A 14,838-nucleotide genomic window follows, 5' to 3' on the forward strand; every position below is an offset into this window, starting at 1 on the left:
TTGGCTCCGAGGTGTCTCAGTCATCTTTGTAGTTATTTATATGTTTTATGTCTGTCTCCTCCATGAGAATGTGGGCTCTGTAAGTATAGAGACGGTGTCTGTGTTGTTCATACTTTATCCTAAGTACAGAATTATAGGCTATCAGTTAGTGTTTGTTGAATGAGTGTTGGATATTAAAACTCTAGGGCTGCCTTGTGGAAGAACATTTAGTTTAGTCTTTGTGGATTCAGAACTTGAATCTGAGTAGAAGTTATAAGAAGCAAATTTTGGCTGAACATAAGAAAGAATGAAATAATATGGAGTAGTGTACGAGAGTTTGAGTTCCATCAGTCTTTAGAAGGGCTATTTTGTCACAGTGTGTGTGACAGAACAAAGGTCTTTTTCTGTTCAGAAGCCTGAAAGATCAGTGGAGTTATTTCTTGCAAGTTAATAAGACTCTCAACCCTTTGTTGACGGATTTGATTTTTGGAAAGGTGCAAAGTTGATAGGTTTAAAATTGTTGAAATGTGCATAATTCTTATTTTTTTATGAGAAACATTAAATGCCACTCTTATTTTATGTATTGTGAATTTGTACATTTGATTAAACATTGATTATGATGAATTATACTTCCATGGACACATACTTCTATGATGAATTATACTTCAGGTTTTTGTAGGTGATAATTGCTGATTGAACACACTCTTTTCTCATTGCATTAAATCTTTCAAATTCGCACTATCTCTTATTAGTCTTTGGATTTCATTAAAAATTAATTTAATAAAAGTAGCACTGGTCTTCTTGCATTTTTATATTATGTTGACAAAGACTAAGCACAGTTTAATTATGGACAACTTACCTTGAAATTCTAACTTGCTTTTTCAGAATATAGTATGTAGAACTTTTAGAATATTTCAGAATAGCAAAGATTAAATAGCATTAAGATGATTTGTTATTTACATTGGGGCAAAAACAAGTTAGGTAAGGATAGAAAGCTATAAACACTTAAGTTTTAATTTTTGAAGTGAGTATGTAATACAGGATAGTATTTTAACAAGGTCGTAAAGGGGAATTAATAAAGAAGCACTAAAATCTTTAAGGGATTTTTAATGACGTTGCCAAAAATCTGTAAATTCAACCCAAATTCTTGTCCTTGATATACTCCAACTTGCCTTTGTTACTCCCTCAGAGGCATCTACTTTTCCTGTTATTGCTTCTAAACCAATATAGTAAAGAAACAAAAGCATTGTATTTGCCTGTACTTGGTAATATTTTCCTTAGCAGTTTCTCCTGAGACAAAATCATAATGGAAGAGAGAGGCAGAATATATTAGATTTCCCAGAGTATATTAAATTTCTTTTAGTTATATTACTTAATTTCCTTTATATCCACCACACATAATTATTTCTAGGTATTAGCACATGGACACTATTTTCAAAGATGACCTAGATAATATTTGTAATTTTGCTTTATTGTACTACGTTATCCTATTAATTTGAGGTAACTAATGGAATAGAAAACCTTTAGGCTTTCCCTTGAGGATTGTCTGTCTGTAAGGAAATTTTTTGTACATCATCTATTGAATCTGGAAAATTAATCCTGAGCTACGTGGTAAGTTTTCCTTTATAGGTTTCACAAAATGTTGAATGAACAAATGGACAGTTGCTTGAAAAGAAGAATAGGCTCTTCTTATTCAGAGCTTCCAGATCTTGCTTTACTCTCACAAGAGAATTTTATTATTTTCAAACTTTGAGCACACAGAACTGTGGACAGACTTTCTGAAGCTGGCAGAGATTTGCATTTGTGGTTAGTACCTTTCTGAAAGCTGGACCCCACTTAGCAAAGCTCTGCTGGGATACCCATTGTTCCCTCTCTGTGAGCAGATAGCTCTATGCTTTGGCATCCCCTGGCTCTTCCCCAGCTGCTCTTGACAGCTCTTCCCCTGCGATACAGGCTGAAGTGGTGAGTCACTCCTCCTTGAGCCTGAAGTGGGCCTCCCAGTGAGGCTGAGCTGGGAACTACAGTTGTTGAAACAATTCCAGAATATAAAGAATCTCTGAAATTAAAATGGCTCCCTTTACAGTTTAGAACGAACAGAGCAAATCTGTCAAAAATGTTCTCACAGAACATTCTGTGATAATAGTAACACAATTTAAAGCATTTTTAAAACCATGTTTTTTACCTGAATTAATGTGTCTCCATTGCCAATCAAGCCTTGATTACCTTCTATTCATTAGCTTTTGATTTAATTAATAAGATTTGTTATAGAGAAATCTTCAATGTTTTCCTGTAAACAGCTGTAATTTATTGATTCAATTTGAATTTTGTAATTAGTCTAAAGAACTCAATCAGTGTTTGGAGTATATGTTTTGAATCTTTTATAAAGTAACTTAAACACACAAAATAATTACTAGAAACAATGTTCACTTGTTTTTCATAGACTAACAGATATCTTCTTTTGATGCCTTTTAAAACTGACATTTCACTAGAGAAGTAACTTAGAATTTCAAGTATTTTACCATACTAAAGCTTAATAAAATATATTCACCAATGAACAAACATTAGGAAGCTTGTAATGTTATTTTTTCCAAAGGTACTGTTTCTGAAAGTGAAGCTAGTGACTTAACATTTTTACTAGGGATTTTGTAGTTGGTGAGTGTCTAGACATGTAGAAAAAACTAATTAAGAAAAAGAAAGTCACAGTGACTCAGGTTAAAGAGCAATTTGATAATCAATATTATTCTTAATGGGAAACCAATGAAGCAGTGGGAGAAGAGAGCTGATTAGTGTTCTGGGCTCAGATTACTAAAGAATAGTGAGGATTTGAAAACATGTTGGCTGCAAAAAGGTTAATTAACAAAGTATTCTATACATGCTGGAACTTGAAGGAAATATATGCATCAAAAGCAAAGAGACTGCACCTTTAATTTGAGAAAAGAAAGCAGTACTTAACATATGATATGACAGATATTGAAAGCTTTGCAAAGTTTTGAGATTTCTGAAGTTTGGGTAAATAATTTTTATACTTTATCCTTGAATTAATTTTTTGGCATAAGGAAATACCAGTATAGTAACTTTTTTTTAAAAAAAGATTTATTTATTTATTTATTTATTTATTTATTTATTTATTTATTTATACAAGCACTGGGTACAGTCAGAAGCGCGGGAGGGTGAGAGAATTCACCAGAGCCAGAGCGGGGAACAGAACAGGCAGACTGACGAAACACACTGCTGAGGGGAGCAGTGGGCACGGCAGGAGAGGTCTGCAGCGCAATGTGGGACCCTTGCCTGCGGCCGGGGATCAAACCAGTGCTGCAGAGGCTGCAGGCAGCTCCGCAGCCCAGAGTTCAACCACTGTGCCACCGGGGAGGCCCCAGTATAGTAACATTATTAGTATTTATTCAGTGAAATATTTTGAGAGACCACGCCAGGCAGTTTTTGCTCTGGCATGTAACAGTTAACAAAACAGAAAAGTTCCTTTGCTCCTGAAGCTTATAGTCTATTATAAATATTAGGGACATTTTTAGTTTCATATGATATAATGCATAAAATCTCAATGTCTTTAACTGTTGTCATTATCATAACTATAAGAAAGCATTATTTAGATGTTTATTTCATCGAGAATGGTGTTTTAGAATCAGAATGCCGTGAACCTGGGTCTTGATATTTTATGCACCTATTGCAGAAAATATATCCAGAAATTTTTTATTACCACAAGCATAATGCTTAGTTTATGGGATTACTTAAAGGGGTTTCATCTTTAGTTGCATGTAAGGAGTGTTAGTTCCAATGAAGGCTTGCTTCTTTTCAGTGCATTCTAGAACAATTGTAGTTTCACAGCCTGAGAGTGTGTTTTAAGTACACAAGCTTCAAAAACATGAAGTCCCTGTATGCCAGAAGTAGGTTCCTGGTATGTATTAGTGAACAGTCTCATGGGAAATAGAAAAGCTTTATGGGAAGAAGGTTGTGTGTGTGTTTTTGTTAGTGAGGAGAAAATATCTGTAAATGAGGGGAAAATTCCAAGCAGTTCCTGGAATCAGTTACTACCTCCTCAGGGAGCCAATGATGAGCTCAACTGGGCTGAGAAAAATCTGTGCAGATGTCAGCACTGACTGCATCTCACCCTCAAGCCCCGCCAAAGGCCTCCCTTCGTTAGAAAGGACAAACTGAAGAGCACAAGGTACAGTCTCCAGTTGAACCCCATGTGCATATTAATTTTCTGCCTGCACCTGGGTACGTAAAGCACTGTCAGGATTAGAGAAATCAAATGTACTTAGCAGAGGAGAGTTGCAGAACAGAAAAACAGCAGACATGTCCTTCCAGCTCAAACACAGGAGAAATAAATCCAGCTTCTAGTCTTCAGGAGATGGAACATTGTGGAGCCTTACAATCAGTTGTCCTTATCTGATTATTGCAACCAAGTAATGTAATTCAACAATTATTTCAATGAAGAAAGCCACTGGGGTGGATGGACTATGTTAAATTTCTTGGCCTTTTGAGATTTGTGTTTATGCCAGCTTTTTTTTTTTAAATAATAAATTTTATTTTTATATTCCCCATACAATTGCAACCCCCCCCATTCTGACCCCAATCCCTCCCCTCCCACCCCCCACCCCCCAAAAAGTGTCTCTGGTTCATAGTTTTTTGTTGATTTTGATTTTCACTTTCTTAGATCAGAAGTTGACCAATTGGATTTTTTTTTTAAAAAAGAGACTTTCAAATTACTTATTTCAAACCCCAGCACTGGATTCTCTGGACTACATGAGCTCTCCATTGCTGGCTCCTTAATCTCTACAGAAATCTTTGTTGCAATTGAAATTGCAATGAGAAACATTTTGATTTATCAGATCAGTTTAAACAATGATTGATAGTATAGTATAGGATGAATGAGGTGGATGGGGTGTATAGGAATACTTACATTTACTAGAAGACGTGTCACTTGGTACAACCTCAATGTATGATAAGTTTCCAATATTTTTTAAAATTAGAATTTAAAAATGCACATATTTTTTGACCTTGCAATTCCAAGTTTAGAAATTTTGACATATTTTTACATGGCTGAAATTATATGTCCAAGAATATTTCTTATATCTTTTAGTAGCAAAAAAATGCAAACAAGCTAAATGCTTATCAATAGAGGACTGGGATTAAAATAAGTATATACTACATTCATACCCTGTGGTCTTCAAAAGCAAGAAAGTTTTCTATGACTTTATCAGGAAAGCAGCAAAATATATTAAGTGAAACAAACAATATAGAGTGTGCTCTTGTACTCCTTATAGCACACTACTATTTGTGTGTGTGTATGTGAACAATGGTGAGTGGTGACCTCAGAAGACAGGAGCTGGGTATTTCAGGAAGGGTGTGACAGGAGGTTTACTTTTCATTAAATGCTTTCTTTCTTTTTTTAAAAATTTGTATTTATTTTATTATTTATTTTTTACATCATTGTTCATTTTTAAACAATATTTGCATCCCTCCTCCCAGGTGTAGTCCCCATAGAATTTCCTTCACCAATGCACCCATGCACCATTGTGTGTGTGTGTGGGTGTGTGTATATACCACATCTTCTAGATCCAGTCATCAAATGCTTTCTTATACCTTTTGTGTTTTTAATGCGTGCTTGTTTTACCTGTTCTAAGAAACAAAGCATGTTTCGAGTCTAATAAAGTTAGAAAGTAGGGTGTTCAAGGAGAAGACCAACATGTGTATAGTCTTTGTTAACAGAATTGACTAGATAAAATGTTATCTGTCTAGTGCAATCTTACTTTTAATTAGAACTGATACACATTTAGAATGTGTCTGGAAGAACCATCTGTTTTGGATAGTCTTCTTGTAATAGTAAAATTTCAAACTTTGATTTTGAAGATATACTGCATAATAAAACACAACCAGACTAAATATAATTTTAGGAGGCTATAGTAAAAAAATATATAGCAAAAAAGGGTGAATTGGTGATTTTGAGAAAAAGAGAGGAGACAGTCAATATTCTGTCTTTGGGGAGTTGAAGGATCTTAGCTTAAATTGAATATGAAGGTGTTTCGGCCAAAGAAACAAAGAAGTTATTGGAGAAACAAATGGAGAGCGTTATTTTGACTGTTTGATTTTTAATTAATCTGGGAATTAGTGATCAAGGATGGTGATTTTGTTATGTATGCATTAATTTCATTCTGGAAGGAACATAGAGTGAATCACGGAAGATTTCAGTTAAATCTTGGATTTTGAAAGTGTGAATATTTAAAGTGTGAATATTTATAATGATGATATAGAGTTCCCAGTCTTACTGAAATTAATCTTGTTGTGGCAGTATAATTGAGTCACTGACATTTTCAGTGTTAAAATGCATAAGATAGAAATTGTAAGGAGGACAATTAGAACCATAATGGGAACATATTTTCCCTGATTTGCTTATCTTTTCTTTTGTTTCTTTCAGGGTAAATGGGAAACTGGTAGCCTTGAAGGTGATCAGGCTGCAAGAAGAAGAAGGTACACCTTTTACAGCTATCAGGGAAGGTAAGCATTTTCTTTTTTGTTATCTTTAATTTTATATTTACAGGATGCTGTAGCTGTTTATTAAATGCCTTTGAATATGCTTAGTTTTAAAATTGTATGTTTATGTGTAAACTGAGTTTTAAAAATCAGTATCTCTTGCAATTACATCAAGTCATGTTAAATAAAATAAAACTACTGTGCTGTATGGGGGTAAAACTTTCTGTGTATTCATGATGAGGTTATAACTAAGCGACTGTGGAATGTTGTAGGTAAGATGTTTCTTTTTTCAGTGTTCCTAAGATGCATATTAAGGTAACTTTAGTCTGTATTCATGACTTTTAGGGAAATTTCTTAAAAATGGGAGGGGTAGATCATCCTATTTTATTGGACATTTATATTTCCCCACTCTTTGTTTCTGTCCTTTACTATATTTCTGTTGGTTTTTGTTATTCATTTATAGATGCTCTTTAGACCATAGGATTATTTATATTACCGTATTCCATTGACATTCCTACAAAAATTCCTTTTATAATATTGTTACTTGTTACTCACAACCTTTCAAGTTTTATGAAATGAAATTGCTCTCTTTTACTTTATTGCTTCCTGTATAAAAATGTTCCTCTACTGTCATTAGTGGGAAGTTTTCTCTTCAGTTTCAGGACTTTTAGCATTAATAGCTTTACTTCTACTACATTTTGAAAAGTACAAATTTTCTTGACATAAGACTGGTTTATTTTTGCATTGGAGGAATCCTACTACTTGTTCTCCTGTTCCATAACAAGATAAATATCAGTGACTTACTCCAATAGTATAATTAAGGTAAATGTAGTCTGTCACTGGTGTGATTTGTTTCCCACTCCTATCATTATGAGTTACACTCAATATTTTGAGAAGTCTCTTTTCCATTTTCACTTTCTTATCTCTCATTCTCCTTCACTTCAGTTTAGTTTGCATCATTCCTATTTAGCTGAAAATATTCTTGGGAAATTCATCAAAGGCCTAGTTTTTGGCCAAATCAAATAGATGGCTCTCTGTTTTATGTTACCCAATCTTTTAGCAGATTGCACATGACTAAACATTCTCTGACACAAGATTCCTCAAGTAGGTAGTCTTTTCTCTTTCTCTGGTGCTGACTCCTTCGCAAAGTATTAGGACAGGTAAGGGGGCTTCTTCTCTCTAATCTACACCTTTACCAGGTGATTTTTTTTAATTTCATGATTTTAAATAATAGCTATATGTTGTTGACCTACACATTCCTCTCTTTAGCTAAGCCCATTTCTTTGTTTCCAATCTTATATATTCAGCTACCAACTGTACATCTCTAGATTCCAATAATACACAAAAGGATAAATATTACTACCTAATGAGGTTTATTCCAACAACATAAGGTTCATTTAACCTTTAAAAATCAATCACTGTATAATAATCATCTCGAACTTGATATATCCAAATGGAGCTTGTAGTCCGCTCACTATAATTCTGTTACTGTAATAGAAGTGATCCTCCTCCTCAAGTCCAGCTCATGAATGAGTCATATAGTTCTTGAAAAGATATCTCAAATATATCTACTTTCTTTCTCTTTACTCTTCAGATCAAAATATCATTTGTTCTTGTTGGCTTCTGCAATAACTTAATTGTGCTCTCCACTTCTTCTCTTACCTTCCCAGTATTCTGCTTCTTCTCTTTAACCAGTATAACACTAAAACAAATCTAAGCCATGTTTTGTCATTTAAAAATCTGTTAAAAAAAAATCTCAGTTTCAGGCCTCCCCGGCGGTTGAGCGCTGGGCTGCGAAGCTGTTCACAGCCTCTGCAGCACCGGTTCGATCCCTGGCCACCGGCGAAGGTCCCACATGGCGCGCAGACCTCTCCTGCCGCCCGCTGCTCCCCTCAGCAGTGTATTTCGTCATTCTGCCTGTTCTGCTCCCCACTCTGGCTCTGGTGAATTCTCTCACCCTCCCGCACTTCTGACCGTACCCAGTGCTTGTATAAATAAATAAAATAAAAATCTAAAAAAAAAAAAAAATCTCAGTTTCATGTACTGTATGGTGATTTTTTTTTCCTCCAACATGCCATAAGAGTTCCTGTGTGGGAAGTTATGCTTACTATTTCCCATGGATGGAGTGCTCTTCCTGGGTCTTCTCATTGCCAGATGTCAAGTCAAATGTTCTCTTTTCAAATAAGTTTCCTTTGACCATCATTACAAAAGCAGTAGCTAACCAACATTTTACTGGTCTTTACTTGTTATTATGATACCAGTCTATTTCCTTTATGTTTTTTTTTTTTTTAAGATTTATTTATTTATTTATAAAAGCACTGGGTACAGTCAGAAGTGCGGGAGGGTGAGAAAATTCACCACAGCTAGCTGTTCTGCAGGGAGCAAAACAGGCAGACTGACGAAGTACACCGCTGAGGGGAGCAGCAAGCATGGCAGGAGAGGTTTGTGCGCCATGTGGGACCCTCACCGGCAGCCAGGGATTGAACTGGTGCTGCAGAGGCTGCGGGCAGCTTCGCAGCCCAGTGCTCAACCACTGTGCCACAAAGGGAGGCCCTCCTTTATGGTTCTTATTGGAATCTAAAATGAATGATTTTTATTCTTCTCTACTAGTGTATAACCTTAGTGAAGTCAGCAACCTTATTTGATTGTTCACTGCTAAATAGTCAACATTGAGCATGGTAGTCAAGCTGCAATATTTATTGAGTGTCTTAAGGAGAGTCATTGAACAAAAATAATAGACACAGATCCTCCCTTTAGAAATTTGCCTTTCAGGTAGGAGAAAGCATGCAGATAATGAATAATTTGTGAAATAATATGAGGTAATTTATCAATACTAAATTATTCTAAAAAATTGTAAGTTCCAAAGAAATTCCTCCATTAGTCAAGGGAAGTAAGTTGTTAACTAGGTCTTGAATTAGGCACAAGAGAGATAAAAAGTAAACACTTGATTGAGGGGACGTTGCCTTCCAGAAAGGCTTAGCTTATAAACTAAGACCAGAAAGTTTAATGACTTTGCCAAGTACAAGAATAACAGTTCTCAGCTGGTGGAAAGTGGGGTGGTTATTGCTCCACATGGGGTGTTTTTGTTGTCATAATGATTTGACAGTACAACTGGATTTAGTGGGTAGGAGCTGGGCATCCTGCAGCATATAGGGTACTAATCCAGAGGTGGGCAAGCTACAGGCAGTGGTCTCCTGCCAGATACTATTATTTGAACATAGCCACTTCCATTCATTTATGTATGGTCTAAAGCTGCTTTCTCAGAATCCAGGGGTTGTGACTGTCTGGTTCACGATCCCTAAAGTGTATATTGTCTGTCCCTTTACAAAGTTTCACAGCCTGTGTTTCTGCAAAGAACAACTATCTTGTATCTCATAAAGCTTCTGAATGTCTTTCTGAACATTATTGCAGGTGGACAACCTATTTATATTGGTCTTTGGGTATAGTCAAACTATTTCACATGTGAATACAAAGTATACTCTGCACAGATTTAAAATGTACCAAATTTTCCAGTACTAATACACAATGTCAACTAAAGGAAAATTCTATTTCGTTTTGTTTCAAACTTTACTAAAACTTGCTCACCATTTTTGGAAAATCTTATTATTGATGACAAAGCTACTTACTTTAAGTCTTGAAAATAGCACTTTGTGGCAGCCAATATTTGTAATGGTTGTATTTGTACTGATTCTATATATAGATGTGGGCTCCACTCCTCATGTCTCTTAGTGTAGTTATACTTACCTATATATCTGAAAACATTGCTTTATTATAAATTGTTTTTTAGTTCTTTTTGTATTTCAATCAGATGTAAATATATATTTGAAATCATATATAACAGTTAAGATTACATGTATAGATCCTATAGTCTGTAAATTTTATTTTCATGGTGGTTAAGGCATCTTTATAAAGGAATTACTTTTTTTAAGATTAATTTATTTATTTTTACAAGCACTGGGTACAGTCAGAAGCGCAGTAGGGTGACAGGATTTACCAGAGACAGAGCAGGGAACAGAACAGGCAGACTGACGAAATACACTGCTGAGGGGAGCAGCAGGCGTGGCAGGCGAGGTCTGCTGCGCCATGTGGGACCCTTACCGGCAGCTGGGGATCGAACTGGTGCTGCAGAGGCCGCGGGCAGCTTCGCAGCCCAGTGCTCAACCAAAGCGCCACCAGGGGAGGCCCTATAAAGTAATTATTATATTTAAAAGGGTTTGGAATTTGATCGGCTTGAAAGCTATTGGCTTAGATTAGCAGTGGGTTGCTATTGAGTTTTTATGGGAGACAAGATTAAGAGTGCTGCTGAATTTATTTATGGTAGACTCTTGTGTGAGGGAATAGCAGAGGGACAAAGAAATACCAAACCAAGAGGAATGCAGAAGGAAAATGAAAGGAGCAGCAGGGATGCTCCCTAGCACATGGAGTGTCATCAAGAATTAACCAAGCCACTCTTGCTCTTGGAGTCAGCTCAGGATCAAAGTTAAGAGAAAGTTTATAATAATAGTAAAGAGTCCAGCTCTGACAATTGGGTCCATCAGTAAGAAATTTAAAAGAAGAAACAAGTAGGTCAAACTGAAGTTGTTGATAGATGTGTTCATTCTGACTGGCTTGACACAAGTTCTGAGTCACATTCTAAGCTTTGATTTAAGCGTAGGAACTGGTTCCGGTATGCAGTAGTGTTGTAAAATCCAGGGCACTTAGCTGGAACCTTATTGTATGGATTAGAGTGCCTCTGAAATCTTTAAGTTGAGTGTATTTGGAAGATAAATTTAATGTTATGGTATGATATAGATTAGATAAAGAACTTAACTGATAAATAAATCATTCAAAGTAGTGCTGATTTGAAATTATGAGGAGCTTGGTTTATTAGAAAGCAGTGATGATAAATGATGTTTGGCACAAAGCAATGTCAGAGCTAGGCAAATTATTGATTGTAATTGATTTGAGAGAGAAGTATCAATCATTTTGAGTTTGAATGAGTGAAAAAATGATGCCAGAGAGAAAGTTTGTAATTGCAGGAAGAATTGCTTTTAACACTTTACAATTTGAAAGGGCTGTTATACAATTTAATCTTTACTTTTAGTCTTTTGAATTTTTTTATTTTATGAAATATATATTATAAATATGGATTGAGGCTCAGAGAAATCAGATGACTGGTCTGAGGAGTTGCACCTTGTATGTACCTAGGCTGTCTTAGACCCCAAAACAATATATTAACTTTGCAGTGTATTGGGTTTTAAACATTTTGAGTTCATCAGATATCTCTGTGAATATGTCTTGGTTATTACAGGAGTGTAGCTCATAAAAGAGTTTAGCATGGTCCTTAACAAGTTGAACAAGAATGAATTTGGTGGGAGAAACCTTTGAGTAAAAACAGGGAGTTAAGTTGTAAGGTAAGTTACTGAGGTAATTGAGGAATAATGAGGAATCCTTGTGGATAATATTAGAGTCTAAAAAGCTGATTTTGATCCTGACTTTGTTTTTCATCACCATATAAGGCAAGATGCCCATATTAGCTTGCTAGGGCACCATAACCAAGCACCACCAACTGCATGGCCAAACCAACAGAATTGTCTCATACTTCTGAAGGGTCAAGGTATCAGGGTCCTCCCCTCCTTCTGAGCGCCTTGAGGGACGGATCTGTTTTAGGCCTCTTAGCTAGCCTAGGTATTCTCCCTGTGTCTTCACATCTTCTCCCCTGTACCTGTCTGTGTACAAATTTCCTTTTCTTATAAATACACCAGCCATATTGGATTAGGGCCACCCTTGTGACCTCACTTTAACTTAATTACCTTTGAAAAAGGCTACTTTCATATGCTGTCACATTCTGAGAGTTGGGCTGGGATTTAAACACATGAACTTTGGGAACAGAGTTCAGGCCGTAATACCACCTAGGGCCTTGGGCCCCAGTAACCCTACTTTCAGAAAGCAGGAGTTGGTTTCTACCACCTCTTAGGAACCAGTTTCCTCTTCATTATGGTTTTGATTTTCCAAGGAATCTTTGAATTCAATTTTGAATGCTGTAGAGATCAGAGAATGACAGAAGAATTGTTGAGGCCTGGAGGAACAGGTTACAAAGCATGCTGTATTACATTTGAATAGTTTTGAGGTTTTCCTAATAAAATCTGACTCTTGAGTGATTTTTAATGAACACAAATGACCCTATAGGGAGGGGAAGAACAAAACTCTGTGCTCATATATTTTAAAAGAACAAAACTCAGTTCGGCTTATTTGGTTCTTTCCTGCTTTCTCATTCCTGCCTCCCAAGTCTTGTTTTTCTGCTATTTACATGTAGAAGCAAAAGCTATCACCATCGTTCAGTTTTTCTATCTTTTGCTATTAATACTTCTAGAAATCCATGCTGGATAACTCCTCTGTGTACCTACTGGTAGAGCTTGAAATATTTATGAAGAAGGTGGGAGATGCTTGGAATCTGTTCATTTTCACATTGATGAGGCAGTAGCATGCTTTGTTCAATTGTATGAAGCACTTTAATTTGAGTTTACCTCTTTTTTTTGCTGTTTTGGTCAATTTCCTCATTCACAAAATGTCAACAGCAGGAATTTTTCAAAGTAGGAAACCACCATGCACAGAAAAGTAGTTTTCAAGTGGCTCTTACCACTTATCCGCTTACCAGGGAATTTAGATTTTAACACATAATTTTCACCTTAAGTGGAAATACTTGTAAGTAACCCTAATCTTAGCTAGATTTATGTCCAAAGATGGACTTTAAATTTTATCTCAAAGAGTTAGAGTGCTTAATGGCTTAATTCAGGTTCAGGTGCTTTGAAGCTCATTCTGTCTTTGATGGAAGCTTAAAGAAATTAAGTAGCAGTGCTGAGGGCCAGCTTTTCTATTTTAATTGAAAATTTTTGTATGATATTTTCATGGTTTTTGATGGTACTGGTAAAGGATCAGGAAATACAGGAAAGTTTGAAAGGGAGTAAATGAAAGTCTCATTATAGCCCATCTTTAAAGCAACTTCAACATGTATATGTTCTTACTCTTAATATATTCTAGATGTTCAAACACTTTAATTTTTTTTTAAAAAAAACAAACATCTAATATTTTCCTAGATAAGAAATGAAAGTGAATTAACCAATTGTCTTCTTTTGTCGATTCCTGACTATCTACTGAATTTCTCAGGTGAGAATTATACTTATAGAGAAATCTAGATACTCTCATAGAGAACAATTTAAAATTATAAGAGTAAGAATATCCATAAATAATATTTAGTGTGTGCTTATTTACTACATACACAGATAGGGCCTGGTTTCACTTAATTTTAATGAAACCTTCTATGGGATACATTATGATAATATCTATTTTATGGTGAAAAAATTTAGGCATGGAGAAGGCAAGTCATTCACCCCAGGCCACAGCTAGCGTGTGGTAGAGCAACAGCAGCCCTTGGGCATTCTCTTTCCTGAGCCTGTGCTTAGACATTATAGGAGTATGGAGAAAAGTTAAGCAGAAATTCTGAACTTATGTTGCATTTTTGTTTCATGCCGAAGGTAGTATTATTGCCATCAAATTATAGTTAGCAAAGAGGATAGATGGAAGGGGGATGTAGAGAAAAAGCTTACTTTAAACAGTGAATGTGCCTTATTTAATCAAGACTGGGAGAGCATAGTGTCCATATATAATAGGAAGGGGTCAAAAACAGGAAGAAGGGAGAAATAGTCTCAGTGATGTAGGTAGGTGAACATAGTAAACATGTGGAAGAAAAAGAACCCATTTAAATGGGTTCACTAAAATGCACATCTGAAGAGTTCCTTGTGTATTGCCCACATTCTCGCTTTCTTCCTTTCTTCACCCTTTTTCAGAAACTGAATCTTTGCTTTATTTCTCAGTTCACTTTCCCCCACTATTCATTCTACTTAAGTTGAAGGGAAGCATTTTGAGCTTATATTAAAATTAAGGTACCCAGGAAGGCAGAGGTGGAGAGAGATTGAAGAGGAGATTAAGTAAATCAATTAAGTAGCTAATTAATATGTTGTTGCCCCCTTTGCTCTGCTCTCTTTCTGATCCTGTCAAATTCCTTGCCCAACATTTTTTTAAATATGCATGACATATTTGCTTCTTAAATGAACATCAAAAAGTCTCTTTGTTTACTATTCCATCTGGGTTTTGTAGCATTCAAGGGGCCTTACTTTAATCTAGAGTTTGAAAATACAGAATACTAAATCCTGTTAGTGGTCATGACATTGGTCATGAATTAATTACTATTCATACATTGTATCCTTTGACTATCTCCATGTTACTAGACACTATATAACTTGCAGCAAAATAATATCATAGCTTCTCTTATATTGAGGTATGACAGGGATATCAATTGGATTACATTTTAAAAAGCAATTTATAGTAAAT

At 35.7% G+C, this 14,838-nt stretch overlaps 1 protein-coding gene across 4 annotated transcripts in view; it reads left to right on the plus strand.

Annotated features, from left to right (window-relative positions):
- Positions 1–14,838, plus strand: part of CDK14 (cyclin dependent kinase 14) — a gene marked incomplete at both ends in the record, with an annotated part of 470,170 nt that overhangs the window by 187,004 nt on the left and 268,328 nt on the right. For all 4 annotated transcript variants that reach the window (XM_084229436.1, XM_084229437.1, XM_084229438.1 and 1 more), the window contains one exon: positions 6,413–6,492. In XM_084229436.1, the coding sequence (XP_084085562.1) occupies positions 6,413–6,492 (80 nt within the window). The remainder of the gene's footprint in view (positions 1–6,412; positions 6,493–14,838) is intronic.

Source organism: Talpa europaea (genome assembly GCF_964194135.1).
Source record: "Talpa europaea genome assembly, chromosome: 3".
NCBI lineage: Eukaryota > Metazoa > Chordata > Mammalia > Eulipotyphla > Talpidae > Talpa > Talpa europaea.